This window comes from Leptidea sinapis, chromosome 23, assembly GCF_905404315.1.
Source record: "Leptidea sinapis chromosome 23, ilLepSina1.1, whole genome shotgun sequence".
Classification (NCBI taxonomy): Eukaryota; Metazoa; Arthropoda; class Insecta; order Lepidoptera; family Pieridae; genus Leptidea; species Leptidea sinapis.
Genome location: NC_066287.1, coordinates 10,111,847 through 10,136,567, shown reverse-complemented (window position 1 = coordinate 10,136,567; position 24,721 = coordinate 10,111,847). Strand labels below are relative to the sequence as shown.

The 24,721-nt window shown below is 42.2% G+C and overlaps 1 protein-coding gene and 1 long non-coding RNA gene across 19 annotated transcripts in view; one reads left to right on the top strand and one right to left on the bottom strand.

Annotated features, from left to right (window-relative positions):
• The first annotated feature begins 3,040 nt into the window (after positions 1–3,040).
• LOC126971220 (uncharacterized) lies at positions 3,041–4,951 on the top strand. 9 transcript variants are annotated; one of them, XR_007730863.1, is made up of 5 exons: positions 3,041–3,188; positions 3,289–3,588; positions 3,789–3,888; positions 4,089–4,170; positions 4,871–4,951. It is a non-coding gene; the product is annotated as an uncharacterized LOC126971220 (long non-coding RNA). The 9 variants fall into 9 exon arrangements; XR_007730859.1 differs by lacking the exon at positions 4,871–4,951 and adding an exon at positions 4,671–4,858; XR_007730862.1 differs by lacking the exon at positions 3,789–3,888.
• LOC126971205 (integrator complex subunit 14) overlaps positions 3,041–24,721 on the bottom strand; it is a 32,592-nt gene continuing 10,911 nt past the window's right edge. Inside the window, exons 5-12 of one of the 10 annotated variants that reach the window (XM_050817373.1) lie at positions 18,725–18,917; positions 16,499–16,599; positions 15,220–15,312; positions 10,326–10,521; positions 7,303–7,457; positions 4,871–5,091; positions 4,089–4,170; positions 3,041–3,188 (exon numbers count right to left, since the gene is read on the bottom strand). In XM_050817373.1, coding sequence (XP_050673330.1) covers positions 4,155–4,170; positions 4,871–5,091; positions 7,303–7,457; positions 10,326–10,521; positions 15,220–15,312; positions 16,499–16,599; positions 18,725–18,917 — 975 coding nt within the window. In that variant the 3' untranslated portion in view covers positions 3,041–3,188; positions 4,089–4,154. The other 9 variants (XM_050817381.1, XM_050817374.1, XM_050817379.1 and 6 more) reach the window with 9 other exon arrangements.

Sequence of the window (24,721 nt, the reverse complement as noted above, 5' to 3'; positions counted from 1 at the left end):
TTTGGTTGAAAAGAAAACAAGAATATCCAGAGAGCAAGGGAAGCTCTAATATAATTAGTACCATTCGCCACTTCATGCCTGTGTGAACTGACATTCTCTTCAATGGTGGATATCGAAACAAATAATAGAATGGACGATTCCATTAGAAAATGATTTGATTATTGACATTTCAAAAATAGCACCACGATTTGACAAAATTTTTGAAAATTCTACAAGTTCATTTTTCTCACCAAAATTGTTTTTTAATGTAGTTAGTGTACCCTAAGTAAGGCTTCGAGACTCCTACTCCAACTCCTAGGAGTTGCCTAAAAGATTAAAAAACACTGCTGTAAAGCATAGATACATGTACAAATGAATTCGAAAACACATTATTACGTGGCGGGCGAGGAACCGGGGGCTCCGTGGTGAAAGTCAATGCTATAAATATTGCTGGAGTTAACACTACACGCAAAAACGACTCAATTAAAATTTTATTAAAAAAAATTGCGTGGAAAGTACACATGTCAAAAGTACAAATGTCCCGTATACACGGGCCATGCAGGTCTCTCTCGGGAAATCGTCGACCAATGCCGGGAAAAACTTGTGTCTTCTATCGAGTCCTCTCTTGAGAAGGTCGCGGAATGGGGTAAATTTAACCCCCAGAAGACTCAAGTTTGCGCGTTTACCACTAATAAAACCCCTTTGTCGTATCACCGCTCTTCGACAACACTTCCTTTAAAGCCTCGCCTAGTATCGGAATACTGGGTCTCGAAATCTCGAGCGATTGCCAATTTCGTGGCCATCTGGAGGTCAAAGCCAAATTGGCTTCCAAGAAGCTGGGCGTCATCAATAGAGCACGGCAATACTTCAAGCCGGCCTACATTCTAGCGCTCTACAAAGCGCAGGTCCGGCCACACATGGAGTATAGCTGTCATTTCTGGTCTGGCGCACCCCAGTATCAGCTCGATCCATTTGACCGCGTGCAACGCAGAGCAGCTCGAATTGTCGGGGACCCAGTGCTCTGTGAACGGCTGGATCACTTGGCGTTGCGTAGAGACGTCGCTTCATTGTGTGTCTTCTACCGCATTTATCACGGAGAGTGTTCCGAAGAGCTGTTTAACCTGATTCCTGCCGCCGAATTCCACCTTCGCACGACACGCCACAAGTTAGGATATCATCCCCACCATCTGGATGTGTGGCGGTCCTCCACAGTGCGGTTTTCAAGGAGCTTTCTTCCTCGTACTACAAAGCTATAGAATGAGCTTTCTTGACGATACGACATGGGTACCTTCAAAAAAAGCGCGTACACCTTCCTTAAAGGCCGGCAACGCTCTTGTGAATCCTCTGGTGTTGCAAGAGAATGTGGGCGGCGGTGATCACTTAACACCAGGTGAACCGTACGCTCGTTTGTCCTCCTATTCCATAATAAAGAAAAGTGAAACCTGCATTGTGCATGAACCTCTAAACTGCATATGAAGTCCTGGTAGATGTTGCTAGGATGACACATAATTTAAACCGCTATGAAAGACATTACCTATCACCGCTACCATATTTATGTTCTCAGAGTGATGTCAGAATGTAATAAGGTATGTTCGCGTCATACCTCTCAGAAGACAATCTCTTCTTCAATTATGATCGTCTGGTACCAAAACACTGTATAATGCTCCCATTTCATATTCTCCCACGTTAAATCTAACGAATTTATTAATGTGTCCGTCTCTTTTTATTGTCGCTTTTTCGTTTCATCGACTTTCAAATCAACGATGCTAAAGAAGTTTTCACTTCAAAAAATTAAAGAGTTTAATTGTGGAAAGAGGAGTCTTAAAGTCTTTGTGGTATTAAATATACCAGGTTGGCTGCTGGTTCAGTCACTAGTTGTCATAAAATAAAAGTCTCGTGGTTCAGGTCATCAGTTTAATGCGTAGATAGAAGATGAACAATAGATGCGTCATACAAATAATAATAATGTGACAGATACACATAAATAAGTTTGGTATTGAGAGTAAGCGAGATACACTACAATATCTGCTATCCCTTTTGAATATGCGATTTTTTTGTTTGGACTCCGTGCATCGGCTCCCAAGAAACATTGGCTGCCGTGGTGAAATACTATTTAATTTATATTCTAATTGAATAAATTCTGATTCTTAATACGTAATTGAGCGATTTGGTGTGAATTCAGTTCTTATTAAAATATGGGACGTTGTTGTGTATTACGTTGTACAAATCTTTGATAACGAGACCATGATAACATAATACACGTTATAGAGTATTCCTATCTCATTTACATAACTGACAGCCACTTAACGGCCGATTTCAATAACCTATATACTATCCTTAGTTTAACTTATTAGAGGTAGACAAATTTATCCTTTAACGCTTGCTTACATTTCAGTAACCTTTCGACAGACAGCATTGGACTATCGGCCGTTTTCAATAATTTATCTATCCTTAGTTTAACTTACTAGAGCTAGACAAATCTATCCTTTTACGCTTACTTACATTTCAATAACCTATCGACAGATAGCATTGGACTATAACTAATAATATAACTATATTGGACATAACTATGGATATGTATCCTATCCTTGTCACTAAACGGTTGATAGCAATATATCCGTAACTAGAGATGCGTTATTGAAAACGGCCGCTAGTGTTCATGTTGTATGTACGGTTCAATGTGTCATGGAGGTGACGAAAAAGTTGGAGGTGAGTGGCTGCAGCGTGTGTTTGATGTCGAGCGCCGTGCGAGGGTCCCGCAGCGCCGGAGTCGGTTCAATGTGTCATGGAGGTGACGGAGAAGTTGGAGGTCAGTGGCTGCAGCGTGTGTTTGATGTCGAGCGCCGTGCGAGGGTCCCGCAGCGCCGGAGTCGGTTCAATGTGTCATGGAGGTGACGGAGAAGTTGGAGGTCAGTGGCTGCAGCGTGTGTTTGATGTCGAGCGCCGTGCGAGGGTCCCGCAGCGCCGGAGTCGGTTCAATGTGTCATGGAGGTGACGGAGAAGTTGGAGGTCAGTGGCTGCAGCGTGTGTTTGATGTCGAGCGCCGTGCGAGGGTCCCGCAGCGCCGGAGTCGGTTCAATGTGTCATGGAGGTGACGGAGAAGTTGGAGGTCAGTGGCTGCAGCGTGTGTTTGATGTCGAGCGCCGTGCGAGGGTCCCGCAGCGCCGGAGTCGGTTCAATGTGTCATGGAGGTGACGGAGAAGTTGGAGGTCAGTGGCTGCAGCGTGTGTTTGATGTCGAGAGCCGTGCGAGGGTCCCGCAGCGCCGGAGTCGGTTCAATGTGTCATGGAGGTGACGGAGAAGTTGGAGGTCAGTGGCTGCAGCGTGTGTTTGATGTCGAGCGCCGTGCGAGGGTCCCGCAGCGCCGGAGTCGGTTCAATGTGTCATGGAGGTGACGGAGAAGTTGGAGGTCAGTGGCTGCAGCGTGTGTTTGATGTCGAGCGCCGTGCGAGGGTCCCGCAGCGCCGGAGTCGGTTCAATGTGTCATGGAGGTGACGGAGAAGTTGGAGGTCAGTGGCTGCAGCGTGTGTTTGATGTCGAGCGCCGTGCGAGGGTCCCGCAGCGCCGGAGTCGGTTCAATGTGTCATGGAGGTGACGGAGAAGTTGGAGGTCAGTGGCTGCAGCGTGTGTTTGATGTCGAGAGCCGTGCGAGGGTCCCGCAGCGCCGGAGTCGGTTCAATGTGTCATGGAGGTGACGGAGAAGTTGGAGATCAGTGGCTGCAGCGGGTGTTTGATGTCGAGCGCCGTGCGAGGGTCCCGCAGCGCCGGAGTCGGTTCAATGTGTCATGGAGGTGACGGAGAAGTTGGAGGTCAGTGGCTGCAGCGTGTGTTTGATGTCGAGCGCCGTGCGAGGGTCCCGCAGCGCCGGAGTCGGTTCAATGTGTCATGGAGGTGACGGAGAAGTTGGAGGTCAGTGGCTGCAGCGTGTGTTTGATGTCGAGCGCCGTGCGAGGGTCCCGCAGCGCCGGAGTCCGTTTAATGTGTCATGGAGGTGACGGAGAAGTTGGAGGTCAGTGGCTGCAGCGTGTGTTTGATGTCGAGCGCCGTGCGAGGGTCCCGCAGTGCCGGAGTCGGTTCAATGTGTCATGGAGGTGACGGAGAAGTTGGAGGTCAGTGGCTGCAGCGTGTGTTTGATGTCGAGCGCCGTGCGAGGGTCCCGCAGCGCCGGAGTCGGTTCAATGTGTCATGGAGGTGACGGAGAAGTTGGACGTCAGTGGCTGCAGCGTGTGTTTGATGTCGAGCGCCGTGCGAGGGTCCCGCAGCGCCGGAGTCGGTTCAATGTGTCATGGAGGTGACGAAGAAGTTGGAGGTCAGTGGCTGCAGCGTGTATTTGATGTCGAGCGCCGTGCGAGGGTCCCGCAGCGCCGGAATCGGTTCAATGTGTCATGGAGGTGATGGAGAAGTTGGAGGTCAGTGGCTGCAGCGTGTGTTTGATGTCGAGAGCCGTGCGAGGGTCCCGCAGCGCCGGAGTCGGTTCAATGTGTCATGGAGGTGACGGAGAAGTTGGACGTCAGTGGCTGCAGCGTGTGTTTGATGTCGAGCGCCGTGCGAGGGTCCCGCAGCACCGGAGTCGGTTCAATGTGTCATGGAGGTGACGGAGAAGTTGGAGGTAAGTGGCTGCAGCGTGTGTTTGATGTCGAGAGCCGTGCGAGGGTCCCGCAGCGCCGGAGTCGGTTCAATGTGTCATGGAGGTGACGGAGAAGTTGGAGGTCAGTGGCTGCAGCGTGTGTTTGATGTCGAGCGCCGTGCGAGGGTCCCGCAGCGCCGGAGTCGGTTCAATGTGTCATGGAGGTGACGGAGAAGTTGGAGGTCAGTGGCTGCAGCGTGTGTTTGATGTCGAGCGCCGTGCGAGGGTCCCGCAGCGCCGGAATCGGTTCAATGTGTCATGGAGGTGACGGAGAAGTTGGAGGTCAGTGGCTGCAGCGTGTGTTTGATGTCGAGCGCCGTGCGAGGGTCCCGCAGCGCGGCCGCGGCGTGCGCCAGCTGGAGCGCGACCTCGGGCGGAGCGCCGGGCGGGAGGGACGCACACTCGCGCTCCAGGGCGCCGCCCACACACGTCAGCAGCTCCGAGAACCCCAGCGATATGGCGGCGCGGCGCAGTCGGTTCAGCTCCTACAACCCAGTACTGTTGCTTAGTTGTTGATACTTAATTAGAGGCATGTTATATTTTTGAAGTAAAACTTCTTTACGCACACTTGGGGTTTCTCCCCTGAGTTGTTGAATGGTACACGAGAGCGTTACGAACTAGTTAGTGTTACGCGAATGGTGATTTCTTGACTTGGGAAGTACACTGGTAAATGCGTGACGAGAGCGTTACGTGGACTGTGATTTCTTGACTTAGGGAAGTAAACTGGTAAATGCGTGACGAGAGCTTTACGCAGACTGTGATTACTTGACTTGGGAAGTAAACTGGCAAATGCGTGACGAGATCGTTACGCGGACTGTGATTTCTTGACTTGGGAAGTAAGCTGGTGAATGCGTGACGAAAGCGTTACGCGGACAGTGATTTCTTGACTTGGGAAGTAAACTGGCAAATGCGTGACGAGAGCGTTACGTGGACTGTGATTTCTTGACTTAGGGAAGTAAACTGGCAAATGCGTGACGAGAGCTTTACGTGGACTGTGATTTCTTGACTTGGGAAATAAACTGGTAAATGCGTGACGAGAGCGTTACGCGGACTGTGATTTCTTGACTTGGGAAGTAAACTAGTATAAGCGTGATGAGACCGTTACGAAACACTAAGTCTTTCGTAATTTCATTTGTTATACTTCAGTCGTGCGGACTAAATCACACTTTTATATAAAACGGTATGATAAGTCCTGCACACTAATACAGCAGGTCAGAATTTCTGTTTGTTCAACATTCTGAGCAGCACCACGACGGTTAGACATCGTTTCAGTTTCATTGTGATTTCACTAGCTAAGGCGCCATATAGACTGAAAAACAACTAGTGCTCGCATTTGCTTGAATGCAGTAAAGTAGTGAAGGGAGTGTTCCGAAGAGCTGTTCAACCTGATTCCTGCCGCCGAATTCCACTTTCGCACGACACGCCACAAGTTAGGATATCATCCCCACCATCTGGATGAGTGGCGGTCCTCCACAGTGCGGTTTTCAAGAAGCTTTCTTCCACGTACTACAAAGCTGTGGAATGAGCTTCCTTGTGCGGTGTTTCCGGGACGATACGACATGGGTACCTTCAAAAAAAGCGCGTACACCTTCCTTAAAGGCCGGCAACGCTCTTGTGATTCCTTTGGTGTTGCAAGAGAATGTGGGCGGCGGTGATCACTTAACAACAGGTGTCGTTTGTCCTCCTATTCCATAAAAAAAAGGCGCCGCTTGCCGGAAAATTTTGCAACAAATCCATCCAATCAATTCAGTGATAAAATGATATGTCATGGCGATTTTGACAAAATATTATGTTAAGACTAGTATCGCAAATTCCGACCATAGCAGTTTTGTGTTTGCAAGGCCAAAATATGCATACAAAGCGATAGATTTAGTATTTTTTTTGTTGCCTGGACTTAATACTTTACGTCATTATCCTTTTTTCCGCCTGTCCTAGAGCCGTATGTTATGATTTATTATCAGTTAAGGATTGCCTTGCCTTATCGTTGACATGTTTTATCAAGTAGACGCTACAGATGAATGATTATTGAATGAATTGAAGGAACGGTAGAAAATGGAGCCGGCAGCTGGATAATGCGAAATTTCTCACGCGCCACATTTACGTTGATATCCGAAACCTCGCGACTAGCAAAAAACTTCTTAACTTCGACAGCCGCTTTGTGAAATGTGAACAGTGAAATCCAAAATCATAAATCCGAAGACACTGACTCGAATCACCGATCAATTATGCGTTATATTGGCGTATGCGGCCAAATGGATGGACAACATAATATTGTAGCTATAAAGGTACCAATGGGAGGCTCCTTTTGCACAGGATGCCGGCTAGATTATGGATACTACAACAGTGTCTATTTCTGCCGTGAAGCAGTAATGTGTAAGCATTACTGTGTTTCGGTCTGAAGGGCGCCGTAGCTAGTGAAATTACTAGGCAAATGAAACTTGATATCTTATATCTCAAGGTGACGAGCGCAGTTGTAGTGGCCGCTCAGAATTTTTTGGTTTATAATCTTGATTGGCACTGCATTGTATTAATTACAATCAGCTGAACGTCCTGATCGTCTCGTCCCTTATTTTCTGGTCAAGATCGCCGGAATATGTTGGATGAGAGCAGCGCAGGACCGATCGTCGTGGCAATCTTTGGGGGAGGCCTTTGTCCAGCAGTGGACGTGTTCCGGCTGATGATGATGATCAAGGTACCTTATAGAGATGCTGCGTCTTGTCGGGCAGCTTCCTGGCGTGTCGCAACACCTTCTGCACGTCAGCAAGCAGCGCGTGCGGGCGAGCCCAGGCACAGCTGGAGCCGCCGCCGCTGTACGACCGCCACGAGCGCACAGGAAACGTCTCTGCGGCCGCTGCGTCAAACACAAATGTGACTTGAGAGTTAAACAACATATACCAAAATTTACGACTCATGCGTGCTCGAACGGTTGGCTCAGTTGGAAAGAGCGCTCGGACGGAGCCCGAGAGATCGCGGGTTAAGTCTCGCATTGTTCATAAATTTTAGTTACAATTTTTTTTTTAATTAGTCCACAAAACTGACTACAATTGTATGGATTGCAAAGTAGTAAAATATACAAAAATACTATTTATCAATTGAGTCTACTGGATGTGGACGTGCCATGCGTGATTAAGTGAAACAATAACTACAGCGCAACAAAACACGCTTAACAAACAAACTTGATAAAAACAGGACTTATTCTAACAGCCAATAACAAGAAAAAAAAAGATTTACGGATTACTTACTTGCTAACTTATCTATGTACTTAATTTATTCTTTATTTTGGGTATATTGTCACAGAAGATATCTATAGCATCTCTGTAATAATTTGCAAAAAAATGCATTATATAAAGCGGACTATGATCACCTAATTTGGTTCTGGTTTGTGGCAAACAGAAAGTCTTGCGATTATGTAAGCGGCTACAATCACGAGGCACAACGAAATTCAAGCGTTCAAGTAATTCAGGCGCGTCAATGTGTCCCTTCATTAGCTTTGCCAAGAAAATAACTTTAAGTGATTTCATTCTATAGTAAGAGAGACGAGAGTCGTACGAAAACAATTTATTACATTTGAAGTCTTTGTAAGATAGATGGTATAGAAACCGTTTTTTAATTCGTTCTATTCTATCGGAATGAACTTGATACCCTGGACCGTGCCGACACGGTATGCCGAGCATACCGTGCTGCAATATTCAAAGATACTGCGGACAACACTGTTGTAAACGAGTATAGATAAACTGGGGTCCTTAAATATTTTCATTTGTCTGTAGACTAGGCCAGATATTTTTGACGCTTTAGATGTTATTTGTTCTATGTGTGGGCGAAAACTTAAAGTCGAGTCTATTATAACACCAAGGTCTCTGATACTATAAACTTCCTTAAGACTAACATTGTTTATTTTATATACGCAGTCTAACGGATTTTTCTTTCTGGTAAATTTAATGTGGAAACATTTTTCAATATTTAAAGACATGCCATTTGTGTTGCACCAAGAGTGAACAGCATCAATATCATTTTGTAGTGTTGTTACGTCAGCTTGGCTGTTAATAGTTTTGTAAATTTTCATATCGTCTGCAAACAATTTGAATTTAGAATTTAACTTGAGTGCCAAATCATTTATAAAAATTTAAAAGAATGTGGGTCCTAAATGTGATCCTTGAGGTACACCCGATGCTATTTTTATCTCAGAGGACTTGAGACCATTAACAGCAACCAGTTGTGACCGAATTCTTAAGTAAGATTCACACCAACGCAACAATGAGCAATGAATTCCCAAAAACTCAATTTTTGACAGTAAAATATTATCGTTCACCATATCGAAAGCTTTTTGAAAATCAGCGTAAATTGCATGTACCTCACCAGTAGCATCTACAACCTCTGCGATGTCTGAAATATAACTAACTAAGTTCGAGGTAGTGGATTTCCGAGGGCGAAACCCGTGTTGATTAGGATCGAGATATGGAGCTATATGAGAATATATTACTTTTTGAACTAGACTTTCTAAGACTTTTCCACATATTGATAAAACAGATATAGGCCGGTAGTTTTTTATATCTTTTGAGTTGCGGGACTTATGGACTGGTGTGACATATGCAATTTTCCATTTGGTAGGAAATATGCCCGTTTGCAAAGAACAATTATATATGATAGTGGTTTAACTAATTGGTGTGCGCATTTTTTTAGAAATATTGGAGCAATAAGATCTGGACCGGGTCCCTTAAGTGAATCCAATTTTGTATGATTAATCCGAGAAGTGAGGGTTATCATTTTTAAATAACAAATTGTTTGATTTGAAAGAGCGACATCTCAGTCTATTTCCTAATATGCAATTACTGGGGTCGAGCAGATTATCAGTTGTAAAGTAGATCCTGTAGATGGAGCCACAACCTGAGAATTGAACAAGATATAAAATTGAGAACCCATATAGCCCAGTGGTTAGTGACCCTGCTACTGGGCTAGAGGTCAAGGGTGCGAATTCCGGTGGGTACATACATTTATTTGATAAATATGGATGTTTGTTTCCGAGTCATTGATTTTTATACAGTAAGAACCGCTTAATACGGTTTCACAGGCGTACACTTCAAGGCGTCTTAAGCGAGAAATAAAATATTATGTTATAATATCATAATCTTTCTGTTAAACTAAAATATACATTTTAGTTTGACAGAAAGATTTTGATGCTTATGCTTTAATGCATTAGCATTTCCAAGATTTTCAATATAATTTAACTTTTGCAGTGATTCTTTGCTTAATCACTAACAGTTATTCACATTCTAAATAATATCTTCAATTCATTGAATTTCGTGAGGTTCCACTCAATGGAAGAATTTCCAGGAAAACCCTGCAGTGTTTTTCAGTGTTGTGCAGGGTTTTTCAAGAATCCTGAGAGGCACTGCATTGTAATGGGCAGGGGGTATCAATAACCATCAGCTGAACGTCCTGATCGTCTCTTCACTTATTGTCATAATAAAATTACTTAATAAGTAATTATTAATTAATAACGTACTATAAAGCTATGGAATTCCTTTTGAAGCTTCCTTGTGCGGTGTTTCCGGGACGATACGACTCGGGTACCTTCAAAAAAAGCGCGTACACCTTTTTTAAAGGCCGGCAGCGCTCCTGTGATCCTCCTCTGGTGTTGCAAGATAATTTGAACGGCGGTGATCACTTACCACAAGGTGGTACGCTCGTTTGTCCTCCTATTCCATAAAAAATTATATACCAGCAGAAGATTCGTCTGCCGGCCCGAGCTGATCCAACGGGCCCAGCCAGGGTGCGGCGGAGGCTCCCGGCGTCATGATGCTGAGCAGCAGCCAGGAGCGGCGCGCGCGCGACATGTGGCACCAAGCCGACAACGACCCCCACCAGTCGGGACCCAGCTGGAGCACCGCCGCCATGCCTTCCACCTTCAACAACAACTGCTTCATGTCACACCAGGTTAAGTGACGTCCAACTAAATATTACCTACATGAATCGTTGAATGTTGTAGAAAATATTATAAACTCACTGGTAATAAAAAAAACGGCCAAGTGCGAGTCGGACTCGCCCATGAAGGGTTCCGTAGCAAAAAGTAACATGAATATAAAAGTAAAAAAACTACATACTAGATCTCGTTCATACCAATAAATACTAGATACTACTACCGCTTCGGAAACAAATGGCGCTCTGAGAGAAGAAGCGGCGCAAGAAACTCTGCCAGCATTATTTTTATTGCGCTCTTTTCAATAAAAATATACAATATTGAACAGAAATTTCTTTCGCTATAAAATAATCATAATCTAGTCCTAGGCTGTCTGATCACTTAGATATACAACTGTGGAGTTATATGATATATAATATACGACAGAGCCATTTTTTTATAAAACATTTAAATTTATTTATAGATAATGCCTGAACATTGGCTGGGACTTTAATATAAAAGTGTATACATTTACCCTTAAAGCTATTATGTATCTAATGAAGCTTACTAGAATAAGCTACAAGCAATATGTGGACACCACTGAAGCTTTTTATCTAACGTGATACCCAAGAAGACGTAATGTCCACAAGTTCCAATCTCTGGTCATTTATAAGTACGTTGGTTTGTACCTCCGCTGTGTTTGATGGAATGAACCATAAACACTTTGTTTTTTTACTGTATAAGTGCAGATTATTCGTCTCAAACCAACGCACTATCTTTAAGAGTGCATTGTTTACCTCGTCATCAATATCTGCACGTAGCCTCACATGTATATAAAAAACAAGAAAGGACCGAGAATGAACCCCGCGGAACAAATTAAAACAAAACGAAAATGAAATATTTAAACATTGCAATATCTTGCCCATTTATCATAAAGTTAAGCAAATGCTATTGAGCCAATACTTTTTTAATGAAAAAATAAGATTGCAAAAGATAGAACACCCTATACAAACAAGAGCCATAACTCAGAACCGGTTGTCGATTCTCCGGGCCTGCAACGTGTACGGCGAACGAACTGCCGATTACCTAATACCTCGTTTGCTAAATGAGCTGCCCTTCAGTGAGCGGCAAAATTTAAATACTAAAAACATTAATTATAGAATAAAGGATTACCTATTACATAAATTATAGCAGCTAAGAGAATTTGAACCTGCTAAGTCATATTTATAAGTTATATTTATTCGTTTTTAAGTCTTTTAAAATATTTTCACTGTGTTCATTTAATTTATAGCATAAGTTGTTGTTGAGTTGTGACGTATTATTAAGTGTTATTAGCATTAGTTGTTAACCTTTGTGGTTTTTTTTAGATGCTAATTTGACCTAGTTTTATATCGGTATATGTAATATGATAAATAAATAAATAAAAAAAAAAACCTATTCCCACAGGTTTACCCGAAGACCCTTTGCCATTTACATCGAGTATCTGAACTCTTTCGCTTAAATATGATTATAACAGATTTAGGGCTCTATTTTTTACTCAATAATGCTTTAGTTTTAGGAGTAAAGTTTCATGGTGGACGCAGTCAAATGCTTAGGACAAATCACAATAAATGCCCAATGCATCCTGTGATTCTTCCCAGGCGCCAAAGATGTGCTCAATGAGTCTAGTACCCGCATTTATTTTTGATAAGCCCCTAGTGAAACCAAATTGATTTTTTATTTTTGATAAGTCCCTAGTGAAACCAAATTGATTTTTGTTCATCTATTTACAAAAATGCATTTGTAGCTGTTGTAGCTGTTGCTTAAATAGGCCTGAACTATAGAAAGGTTCAAAAGAACTGCCCGATTTAAGCAAAGGTATAACTTTGCTGTATTTCATCAGGTCAGGGAACACATCCTCATCTATCCATTCGTTACATATTATTGCTAATTCAATTGCTATAATGTCAAGTATGTATTTTACAATATTAGTCGAATGGCCCCATAGGTCCTTTGTATTTTTTAGGTTAATTAATTTGAAGATTTTATTATATCGCAACCTACTTTAAAGAGCTTGGAGAATTTTTTACATATACACACATCAAAAAAGTCTATGCAACATGCATGATATTACAAATTTACCATTTATATTAATTAATTTCTAAGTCTTTTTTCACTCAAAGTGCATAGGTATGTAAACTTTTTTGTAATTAATGACAACCAGCTAAGTTGTAAAAAAAATTTCGATTACGTTTTGTTTTTTACATAAAATGAAATGAAAGGGAATTGGTTTGAATTTATGTGCGTTTTTATTGCTACGTTTAGTCTTGTATTATTTTATAATTTTACCAACCATTTAAATAAAGTTAGCGACAAAATTGAATTGTTAGATATTCTTTACGTCATGGAGCGACGTCATTTGACGGCAAATGAAATGCAAAGAGCTGTAGGGATGTTGCAAACGGGAAGTAATCAATCTCAGGTATCTTGGCATTTTGGCATTCTTAGAAGTGTTATTTGTCGTCTTTGGAAGCGCTAAAATAATACAACGGAACCTGATGAACAGCAGTCAGGCCGTAAAAGGAGTACAACCACTCGGAAAGACCGGTACATAGAACTGACTGCAAGACGCCAGCCGATGTTAACCGCTCGAGAGATAAGTTTGAGGCTACATAATTCAAGTGGGGTTGATGTAAGTCCCCAAACTGTGCGTAATCGACTACATGAGTACGGCCTAAGAGCTCGACGCGCAATGAGGTGCCCACCGATACGTCACGGGAATCGCGCTCGTCGAAATGAATGGTGTAGAGAACGCAAAACATGGACCCAGGAACATTGGGATAAAATTGTTTTCCGATGAGTCGCGATTCGGGTTTAGGCCTGGCATCCAAACAGCGGCTCAACAGTTATGGTATGTGCAGGTATTATGAAGAACAGGCGAACTGAGCTCGTTTTTGTAAATGGAAATATGAACGCTGAAAATTACGTTGAGGCTATTCTCAGACCTTAAATCCATCCATTTGCACAAACCATTGGCTCCGATTTTACCTTAATGCATGACAATGCGCGTTCACATACAGCTCGGCGAACCAGTCAATACTTGGCAACGGAGAACGTCCGGGTATTGCCCTGGCCTGCATAATCGCCAGACCTCAACCCCATCGAGAACGCATGGGACATGCTCCAGAGACGTGTTTTGAAGGACTTGGACGGAGTGACAACAACCCAACAGCTGAAGGATTTGCTACAATTCCATTGGGAGCGAATACCGTAAGATGACATAAACAGTCTCATTAATTCAATGAATAATCGTTGCCGACAAGTTCTGAATAGAGAAGGCCATACTTTGTATTAAATTATCCTATTCCTTCACAATAAATTCATTTTCTTTAGAAATTTCATTTTGTTAAGAAAATTTTTATGTACGTTAGTTTCTGCAGTATATTCTAATATTGTTAATTTCTGTTATTAAAAGAACTTATGAAGACAACAACTGTTATTTTTTATAATAACATATACTAACTAATACCCTAAAAATATTATTTTTAAAATAAAATACCTACAGTTATAATGTGAGAAACCATCCTAAAATTTCAATTTAGTACCTGTTGCTTAGACTTTTTTTATGTGTGTATTTTAAATTCTTCACTATTATTGTAATGTTTCTCATAATAAAGGTCATATAAGCGTTTACAACTTTTGTGGATACCCATTGTTGCCCAATCATTAAAACAATGTTTGTTGTTTACTGTTACCGTTACTCAAGTGAAAATCCTGTCAAATTCCTCATAAAAGGAATTGAAGACTAAGTTGTAGTGAAAATTAGCAGTTTCACCACAGTGTAAAAATGATATGGTATTTACCAAATTATTTCTAAGCCTCTCGAGACGGCTACCCGTAACTGGTATAATCGTCACCTTTTTTGGTCTCACCCACGCGTAAGGATTTGATGAAAAAAAATGGGGACCCCCAAAATTTATTGTTGTTTTTCTATTTTTGTGTGAAAATCTGTTCAATTTTGTTTTCATTGTTTCGAAGGACAGATGGCCGTTGGGGCAGTAGTCTTCGAATGTCAACCAGTATGTGGTTGCCATTCGAAGACGCAATTTTGGTAGGCTGCAAGATGGACCGATGATTTGGTCAAGATCGCCGGAATACGCTGGATCAGGGTAGCACAGGACCAATCGTTATGGCGATCTTTTGGGGAGGCTATGTCCAGCAGTGTGGACGTCTATCGTGTATGTTTTTCAGAAAACTAAAAGCCAGCCGTTCACCAATACCAGAGGTCAAGAATGATATAACTTTTATTTTTAAGAATATGAGTTAGTTGGTTTACCAGTGGGAGGCTTCTTTGCACAGGATGCTGGCTAGATTATGGGTGCCACAACGGCGCCTATTTCCGCCGTGAAGCAGTAATGTGTAAGCATTACTGTGTTTCGGTCTGAAGGGCGCCGTAGCTAGTGAAATTACTGGGCAAATGAGACTTGACATCCTGTCTCAAGGTGACGAGCGCATTTGTAGTGCCGCTCAAAATTTTTGGGTTTTTCAATCATCTTGAGCAGCACTGCATTGTAAGTGACAGGGCGTTTCAATTACCATCAACTAAACGTCCTGCTCGTCTCATCCCTTATATTCATAAAAAAAAATATTATGCTAAGCTTACACTTAGCTAAGCAAATGAGATCTCAGCCTAAGACTTAGATCGATAACACAATAACAAATAAGATATAAAATGTACCTTCAATGCGCCGTGCAGAAGAACACAGAAATTCGGCACTTTACTGGGATCTGACATATCCTCGTCCGTAGACCCGTCGGTGCCTGATCCTTCCTGAGTCAGAAAGCTATTATATAATACTTGAATATAACATACAATAATTCATTACTATTGCCACATAAAATACATATTCTGTCTTATTAGTAAAAGCAGTGTAAAGTTATTATTATTAACAATTTGCTATGTTTTTAAACTGATAACACTCACTTCAAAGATTAATACACAAATAAAAACTAATAAAACAAAATTTTATGAACGATGCGGGGCTTGAACCCACGACCTCTGGCGATCCGTGCCAGTGCTCTAACCAACTGAGCTAGCCGTTCGAGTGACGTATCGTCATAAAATCTTGACATCTGAAGTCAATTTCCTAATATGCAAATATTGGGGTTGAGCAGGTTATCAACTGTAAAGTAGATCCTGTAGATGAAGCCACAGCCTGAGAGTTGAACAAAGTATACAAGATTTTATGACGATACGTCACTCGAACGGTTAGCTCAGTTGGTTAGAGCACCGGCACGGAATGCCAGAGGTCGTGGGGTCGAGTTCTGCATCGTTCTCAAAATTTTATTTGTGTTATTATTATTTTTTGGAGAGGGTGGCTATTTGTCTAGTCCAGAATTTATGAACTGTTGTGTTCGCCACTCATACTTATAGCTCGATGCAAGCCCTGGCGCATTGACGCGAGTATTACTAACAGCATCAGCAGGGTGTAGTCGCCAAGGATGGTGTTACGCTTATGCATTAATGGGCCCCAATTGCAGAGGAGACGTAGAGGCGTTTTATCGGCCTCAAGGCAAAATCTGCAAGTTCTTTCGTTTTTTATTCCGACTACAGCACAGCACAGGCGTATTATATTGCTACTATATAGAGTCCACGCGGACGCCGCCGCGGGACGCAGCTAGTAATATATGTACGCAAATATTTGTTGTTTATTGCAATTATTGCAATTTTCCTAGGGATCTCTGTGTACGCGATTTGTTTGAAGGTACCCATGTAATGTAGGAAATACAGCTTGGTTGTACGTGGAAGAAAGTTCCTTGAAAACCGCACTGTGGAGGACCGCCACACATCCAGATGGTGGGGATAATATCATAATTTGTATCGTGTCGTGCGAAGGTGGAATTCGGCGGCAGGAATCACTTGAAACAGGTCTTCGGAACACTTCCCGTGCTAAATGCGGTAGGAGACACATGCTGAAGTGAAGTTTCTACGCACCGCCAAGTAACCTTAGGTTTACCTTTGTTGGTGTCTTAGAGCCATAGTTTTCCCGAGGTGTGTTTGTGTTGCTGGTCTGTGCTTGTGGTATTACTAGATGTTTGCTAACAGCAATGGGAGTACCTGAAAAAGTTATTAAGTATACAAATATTTCATAACAGACAATTAATCTACATGTACTCAATTTATATATTACTTATATATATATTTTTTAATAAAAATAAGGAACGGGACGATCAGGACGTTCAGCTGAAGGTAAGTAATTGATATGCTCTATCCATTACAATGCAGCGCCGCTCAAGATTATTGAAAAACCCAAGAATACTAAGCGGCACTAAAACTTCGCCTGTCACCTTGAGACAAGATATCAAGCCTCATTTGCCCAGTAATTTCACAAGCTACAGCGCCCTTCAAACCGAAACACAGTTATGCTTACACATTACTGCTTCACGGCAGAAATAGGCGTCGTTGTTGCTACCTACCTATAATCTAGCCGGCATCCTGTACAAAGGAGCCTCCCACTAATTAAAGGTTTAATTTGAATATTATAATAAATCTTTTCTATATCTATCTATACTAGTATATCAAAAATTTGTTTACCAAAAAAAACCGACTTATCAACACTATTCCAAAACAATAGATATAATGTGCACTAAAAAGTATAAATATAATTGCGTATTATTATACAATCTAATTAATTAATCTAATTCTAGTTAAGATTACTGTAATTTTCGGAATCGGTGTCCTTCCGTCGCAACCCGCTCACGCCTCCTCACGACTCAAGCACATCTCACCTATCACTATGTATGTAGTAACAAACCTATCTTGGATGACACCGACTCCAAAAATTACAATAATCGTAACTAGAATTAAATTAATTGATTAGATTGCATAAAAATACGCAATTATTTTTATACTTTTTAGTGCACATTATATCTATTGTTTTGGAATAGTGTTTTTGGAGTCTTTCACGATTTTTAGTGAATTGGAAGTACACTAACTAACAATTTGTCTACATATGTGTAGATATACAAAATTTTTCAATGCAGCAATGAACGTAAGTTAGAAATTCTGTCACAGATCGCAACCTTAATGTAAGTCGTTAAGGAGTCCCATTAATCATCGACGACAATTACTAGACCATAACAATGTGTTGTGGTAGATGACTTAAATATCCGGATAACATAAAAAAGATTCGGCCGAATATCGTTAATTTGCTCCTAAGAATTGAACAGTTCCATTACTTTGTCATGCATTCCGTAATCAAAACCTAACCAAATTATCTTTGAAGTATATCCTTTCCAATAAAAAAAAGAATCATCGAAATCGGTTGGCGCGATATTGAGTTATTCGTAAATTTATCAACCACTTTGCTATACGTATGTATAGTAAATTTAAGACTTTTATGGTGTTCTCATGGATGCCATTGTCAGATCTGAACCAAATTACAATGGGAGCACACGGGAAGCACCAGCTTTCAAATAAATCGGTCGGTCCAGTCGAAAGTTTTGAGGTTACAAACATAAAAAAAGAACATACCGACGATTTGAAAACCTCCTCCTTTTTTGAAGTCGGTTAATAAAAGATATGTGTTGGCACCTTACTATTGCAATATACAAACTCGCGTTAGTATATACAAACCATAAAGATTTTTAACGGAGATACACAGCAAGATAGAAAAGGTAAGCAAATCTATTGTAACTGTAACCGATTTTGATTAATAAGACGTAAACTATAATAAAACTGAAAAGAAAAAAAATCCACAACCTGAGAGTTGAACAAAGCATACAAGATTTTATCAACGTCTAGCTGCCCCGACAGACATTGTTCTGTTGTATTAAAAAACACTCTTTCGGATGTAATTTCGTAAAATCCTTAGCTGACCTGTCTCATTCTGAAAGGAATATTCCTACCAAATTTCAAGTCTCTACGCCTAATGGTTCCCAAGATATAGTGATGAGTGACTATATACGTGGAAATCTCTTATATATATAGATACGTCACTCAAACGGTTGGGTCAGTTGGAAAGAGCGCTCGCACGGAACGCGAGAGGTCGCGGGTTCGCGTCCGATCGCTGTTCCAAGTGCTCTAAGTAGCCAACCGATCGGGTGACGTGTCGTTCATAAATCTTGGTACGTCTAGTTCAACTCGCAGTTTGTGGAACCCCAATAATTGCATATTATGAAATTGACTGGAGATGTCGCTGTTTCAAATCTAAACAATTTGTTATTTTACGAATTTAATTTACCTAAATCTTGTTGAGACATGAATCCTATGACGTGAAGTTGGTTAGAGATGGTGTATGTGGCGGCCAATCCCTCGTGTGACGTTGGCTGCGGTGCGGGGAACAGTTGCACCCTCGTTTCCAGCTGACCGCACTTCAAAGTGCACCAGAACTCCTGGTACTGCTGCTCACATAACTTGTTCATGGCGGTTATCACCTGTTGAGTGATTTCAAATTCAAATATTTTTCTTCAGAATAGGATATGAAATCACTTATGAACGGCAAAAAACACTCGTAAATTTATGCCTCAGGCCTGAAAAGAACGGGCGCAAGAAACTCCGCAGACTTTTTTTTTAATTATAAAATTTCGTTAAAACTTATTTATAAGTCTAATAACGTAAGCACCTGTCTTCTACAGCGCTAAACTATATTAATGTTAGCGGCATGACCCCAACACATACCTTACGTCATCAAAATAAAATTTTAGTTATAGTACCTATTTAATGTTTATTCATAGGACGCGTCTTTATGAACTCTATAAGCTTAGGAATTTGAACAATGATCCTAGCGAGCGTAACTTTTTTTTTTCATGGAATAGGAGGACAAACGAGCGTACGGGTCACCTGTTGTTAAGTGATCACCGCAGCCCACAATCTCTTGCAACACCAGAGGAATCACAGGAGCGTTGCCGGCCTTTAAGGAAGGTGTACGCGCTTTTTTTTAAGGGACCCATGTCGTATCGTCCCGGAAACACCGCACAAGGAAGCTCATTCCACAGCTTTGCAGTACGTGGAAGAAAGCTCCTTGAAAACCGCACTGTGGAGGACCGCCACACATCCAGATGGTGGGGATGATATCCTAACTTGTGGCGTGTTGTGCGAAGGTGGAATTCGGCGGCAGGAATCAGGTTAAACAGCTCTTCGGAACACTCCCCGTGATAAATGCGGTAGAAGACACACAATGAAGCGACGTCTCTACGCAACGCCAAGTGATCCAGCCGTTCGCAGAGCACTGGGTCCCCGACAATTCGAGCTGGTCTGCGTTGCACGCGGTCAAATGGATCGAGCTGATACTGGGGTGCGCCAGACCAGAGATGACAGCAATACTCCATGTGTGGCCGGACCTGCGCTTTGTAGAGCGCTAGAATGTGGGCCGGCTTGAAGTATTGCCGTGCTCTATTGATGACGCCCAGCTTCTTCGAAGCCAATTTGGCTTTGCCCTCCATATGGCCACGAAATTGGCAATCGCTCGAGATTTCGAGACCCAGTATTCCGATACTAGGCGAGGCTTTAAGAGAAGTGTTCTCGAAGAGCGGTTATAGGACATAGGGGTTTTATTAGTGGTAAACGCGCAAACTTGAGTCTTCTGGGGGTTAAATTGGACAAGGTTCAATTTTCCCCATTCCGCGACCTTCTCAAGACAGGAGTCGATAGAAGACACAAGTTTCTCCCGGCACTGGTCAACGATTTCCCGAGAGAGACCTGCATGGCCCGTGTATACGGCATCACCAGTGCTGTCATCCGCATAGCAATGAATGTTGGAGGTGTCCAACATATCATTGATATGCAGAAGAAACAGAGTGGGAGACAGCACACAGCCTTGGGGCACTCCAGCATTCACGGGCTTCGGGTTCGAGCAATATCCGTCGACAACGACCTGTATGCTGCGCCCAGTGAGGAAGCTGGAGGTCCACTTGCACAAGCTCTCGGGAAGCCCAAATGATGGAAGTTTGGAGAGGATTGTGCTATACACGACTGCCAGGCCTTCCTCCTTGCTTTCAATAGCCGCAGCCCATCTGTGTGTTAGGTATACCAGATGATCACCTGCCGACCGACCATGGCGAAACCCGTATTGTCGGTCGTTGATCAACTGGTGACCCTCTAGGTATACCAAGAGCTGACGGCTAATTATACTCTCCATGATTTTGGAGAGCAGGGAGGTAATAGCAATAGGCCTGTAGTTTGCCGGATCCGAACTGTCTCCTTTTTTTGGATCGGATGGACAAGGGCTGACTTCCATGAGTCAGGGACTACGCCTTTATAATAAGAGTGCCGGAATAAACGCGTTAGCACCGGCGTCAACTCAGGGGCACAAGTTCTAAGCACGATTGGAGAAATGCCATCCGGCCCGCTCGACTTCCTGACGTCCAACGAAAACAGAGCTCGCCTAACAGTTTTCTGTCTGAACTGTACTTCAGGTATAGAGCTCTGACATCGCGGGATGGTCGGCGGTGTTTTTCCGTTGTCGTCAAGAGTCGAGTTGGAGGCGAAAAGAGTGCACAAGAGATCGGCTTTCTCTTTTGCCGTATGGGCTAGGGTCTCATTCCTCATGTGCAACGGCGGCATGGACGGCTGGCTGAAGTTACCAAGAGCAGCTTTCGACAACGACCAGAACTTGCGTGTTCCGGTCGGCTAACTGGAAAGCTGCTCGCCGATTTTGACGACGTGTTTTGATATTGCACGGGCGATTTGCCGCTTAAAAAATCTGGAGGCACGGTTGTATTTCCTATTAAGAACTATGCAGTTCGGATCCTTTGTGCCCAGCGCCGCAACCTAAGCTCGATACACCTGTTTTTTGCAGTCAGATGATGCTTTAACTGACGCATCAAACCAGGGCTGTGATCTGCTACCGATGGGTACTACAGAGTTTGGTATAAAAATATCCATACCCTGTAGTATCACATCGGCTACTGCAACGGCGCAGGCACTAGGATCATCCGAAGGGAAACAAACCCTGCCCCAAGGGTAGGATGCAAAAAAGGAACGCATCCTATCCCAATCTGCTGACTTGTAGTGCCATACGCGGCGGGTCGCTGGTGGTCTGCGACGTTGGCGTCGGATAGGCACTACACTTCTGACCAGGCAATGGTCGGACGTTCCGAGAGGGGCGTCGACAAAGACCTGGTAACCATCGGGATGTGTAGTCAGCAGAAGGTCCAATAAGGACGGCATGTGGCTATCCACATCCGGGAGCCGCGTTGGCGACTCGACCAATTGGGACAGACCATACGCCAATGCAAAATTATGCGCAGATCGCCCTGCGTAGTCTGTGGTACGTGATCCAAGCCATTCGGCATTGTGCCCGTTGAAATCACCCAAGACTACGATTTCAGCGGAGGGGATCTGTGCAAGCACGTCGTCAATTGCCGCTTGAACGCAGCCCATGAGATGATCGGTTTCTGCGTTACCACTATGGGACCTGTAGACACACGCATAGATGCGGACGCGGTCCTCTAAATCTACGCGGAGCCAGAGAGTGGACAGGTCCCTACCCTCAAAATTGCCGAGACGGCGACAGCAGATATCCTCCCTAACGTATACACATACCCCGGCATGAGGCAAAAAATTGTGCTCAATTTTGTACCCGGGGTACGTTAAATATGACGTATCGCTAGGTCGAGATATCTGCGTCTCCGTAAGGAAACACAAGGCCGGCTGCGCCATCTCAAGGTGGTGGTGGACGGCGTTTAAGTTGGAGTGAATTCCCCTGATGTTACAAAAGTCCACATTAAGCGTGGAGCGGGGTGCCGTGGTGCTACTGCCTCGTTTGTCCTCGGTCATGCGCGGTACTATTCATATTTAAAAATTTATAAATATTCGCGACTTGAGTATTTCTTCAAGTAATGAAATAAAAACGATTTGGGCCATAATAAATAGGGAAACAGATGAAAATAAAACAGATAAAGTTTCTATATGTATTAGAAAAGATTCTGTGGTCATCGAAAACAGTAGGGGCATCGTTCAAACTACTAATAACATTTTTTCTAAAAACCTATTAGAAAAATAGTTCTAAAAACTGTTCAGAATACAACTACTTTAAATTCTTATTCTGAACAAGCTGAATCAATACTTAAAAGCAATGTACCTGAGTGCAGCTTTATTCAAAATTAGGTACGTTACTACAGGTGAAATAATCGAAGTATTTAACTCATAAAATGTAAAAAAAACATGTGACTTATGGTATGAGGCATGTCTGTGGCTATTATAGTACAGATAATCAAAAAGATTGCTCCCCAATTATGTTTATTCTTCAAAAAAGTCTTCTTAAATGTTGCGATACTGGATTTTTTTCAGAATATATAAAGTACAGTAAAGTTATACCAGTTATTAAGTCAGGTGATAAGGAAGATACTAATAATTATACATCTAGGTTAGGCAGGATCTAGGTTTCTGTTCTGTGTACAATTAGTGAAATTGTTGAGAAAATAATTGTTAAAAGATTTCTATGGCAATAACATCTTACATTCTAAACAATTTGGTTTTACGAAAGGTTATTCAACATCTGATGCCGGTATGGCGTTGATTCGACACATTTATTTAATGCTTGCGAGAAATCAGATAACACCGTAGGAATATTGTGTGATCTTTCGAAATCATTTGATTGCGTAGACTATTGTACTCTTATCCGAAAACTGAATTATGATTGTGATTTGATCTTATTAAATCATACTTATTTAATTGAACCCAGAGAGTAGTTATTAATAATGAACATTCATCAGGAACTGTAACTGCGGATGGGCGTGTCTCAGGGTTCAATCCTAGGACCTTTCTTATTCCTCGTCTACAGTAATGATTTGCCATTTGTAGCCTCGAAAGAATGTGAGATTGTTCTTTTTTCGCAGAAGACACTTCATTAGTTTATAATATTGATTGAAGTTCACAGATAAAATAAACCTGTCCTTGGAAAACATATCTGAATTGTTCATGGTGAATAATTTGTCACTTAACGCGAGCAAAACAAAAGGTATTGAATTCTCGCTACCAAAGGTAAAAAATAGGGAATTTCAAAACTTGTAGATTCTACTTCGTTTCTTGGAATAGTATTAGATGAAAAACTACAATGGGGCGCTCATATTGAGGCAACCTAAAACAAACTCAGTGCTGCTACTTTTGCTATCAAAAAAATTAAAAATCTTACTGCGCAGATGCGCAAACACAGCGAAATTGATTTATTTCAGTTATTTTTCACAGCATTATGTCATATAGAATTTTGCTATGGGGGAAAGCAGCTGATATCGAAACAATATTTGTTTTGCAAAAAAGGGCGATTAGGGAGATCTATAATCTGAATTCTAGAGAATCCCTTAAAAACACTTTAAACACTTAAGGAATTCTAACAATAGCATCCCAATTCATTTAAAATCATATTAGTATAGTATATACTAAAAGGAATGAATACATTCAAAATAAAGATATACATACCCTCAATATTAAAATAAAATCGCTTTTCCAAAGACGATACTCGTTAAAATACAAAATTATTCTGTTTGTCTCAGTTTGCAGACCTAAATTCAAAAAAGTTATAAGGAATCGCTTTCTATAGGATTTAAAGATAAATAGAGGATAAAGAAGTAGGTATGGAAAATAGGTCCACTCCTGGTTGACCTAATAATAATTCTTCATATTAAAAGGTTCGTCAAGCACACTGAATGGCATTTCTAAGCGCCGCGGCGAGGGCGTTGTGTGTCGGGTCGTCTCCTTTCCTCAAATATGTGCGAAGGGAACGATGACTGTTCCATGCGTGAACAGGTGCTGCTTGTGGTGACAGTTCGACCTGTTATAGTTAATAAATCATTGGATTTGTTGGATGCAATTACTAAATATGACAGTAATCACCTCCGTCCTTCCGCTAGTAAAAACCGCACTTCATAGTTCATACCTAAAGAGGTCGCAATTTATATTTTTTTTGGTATAAAGACTTGACAGTTCTATTTTTGCAAACTTCCCGGTAAACAAATTTCAATTAACGTCATATTGTTATATGAATGAATGTAAACTTTATTAATAACAAACCACTCAGAATAATCAAAGGTTGGGGATTGGTATGAGCCAAAATCAGAAAATTTTACACGAACAATTGAAAGTTCGGAAACTTTGTTGTCGTTGGATCCCTCATGAACTGAAAGCGTAACAGAAGCGGGCTCGCGTGGAATGGTGCTCACAGATGCTAATGAAGTACGACCACGGACTTTCTAATGATGTTTATGACATTGTCACAGGAGACGAAACGTGGATTTATTGT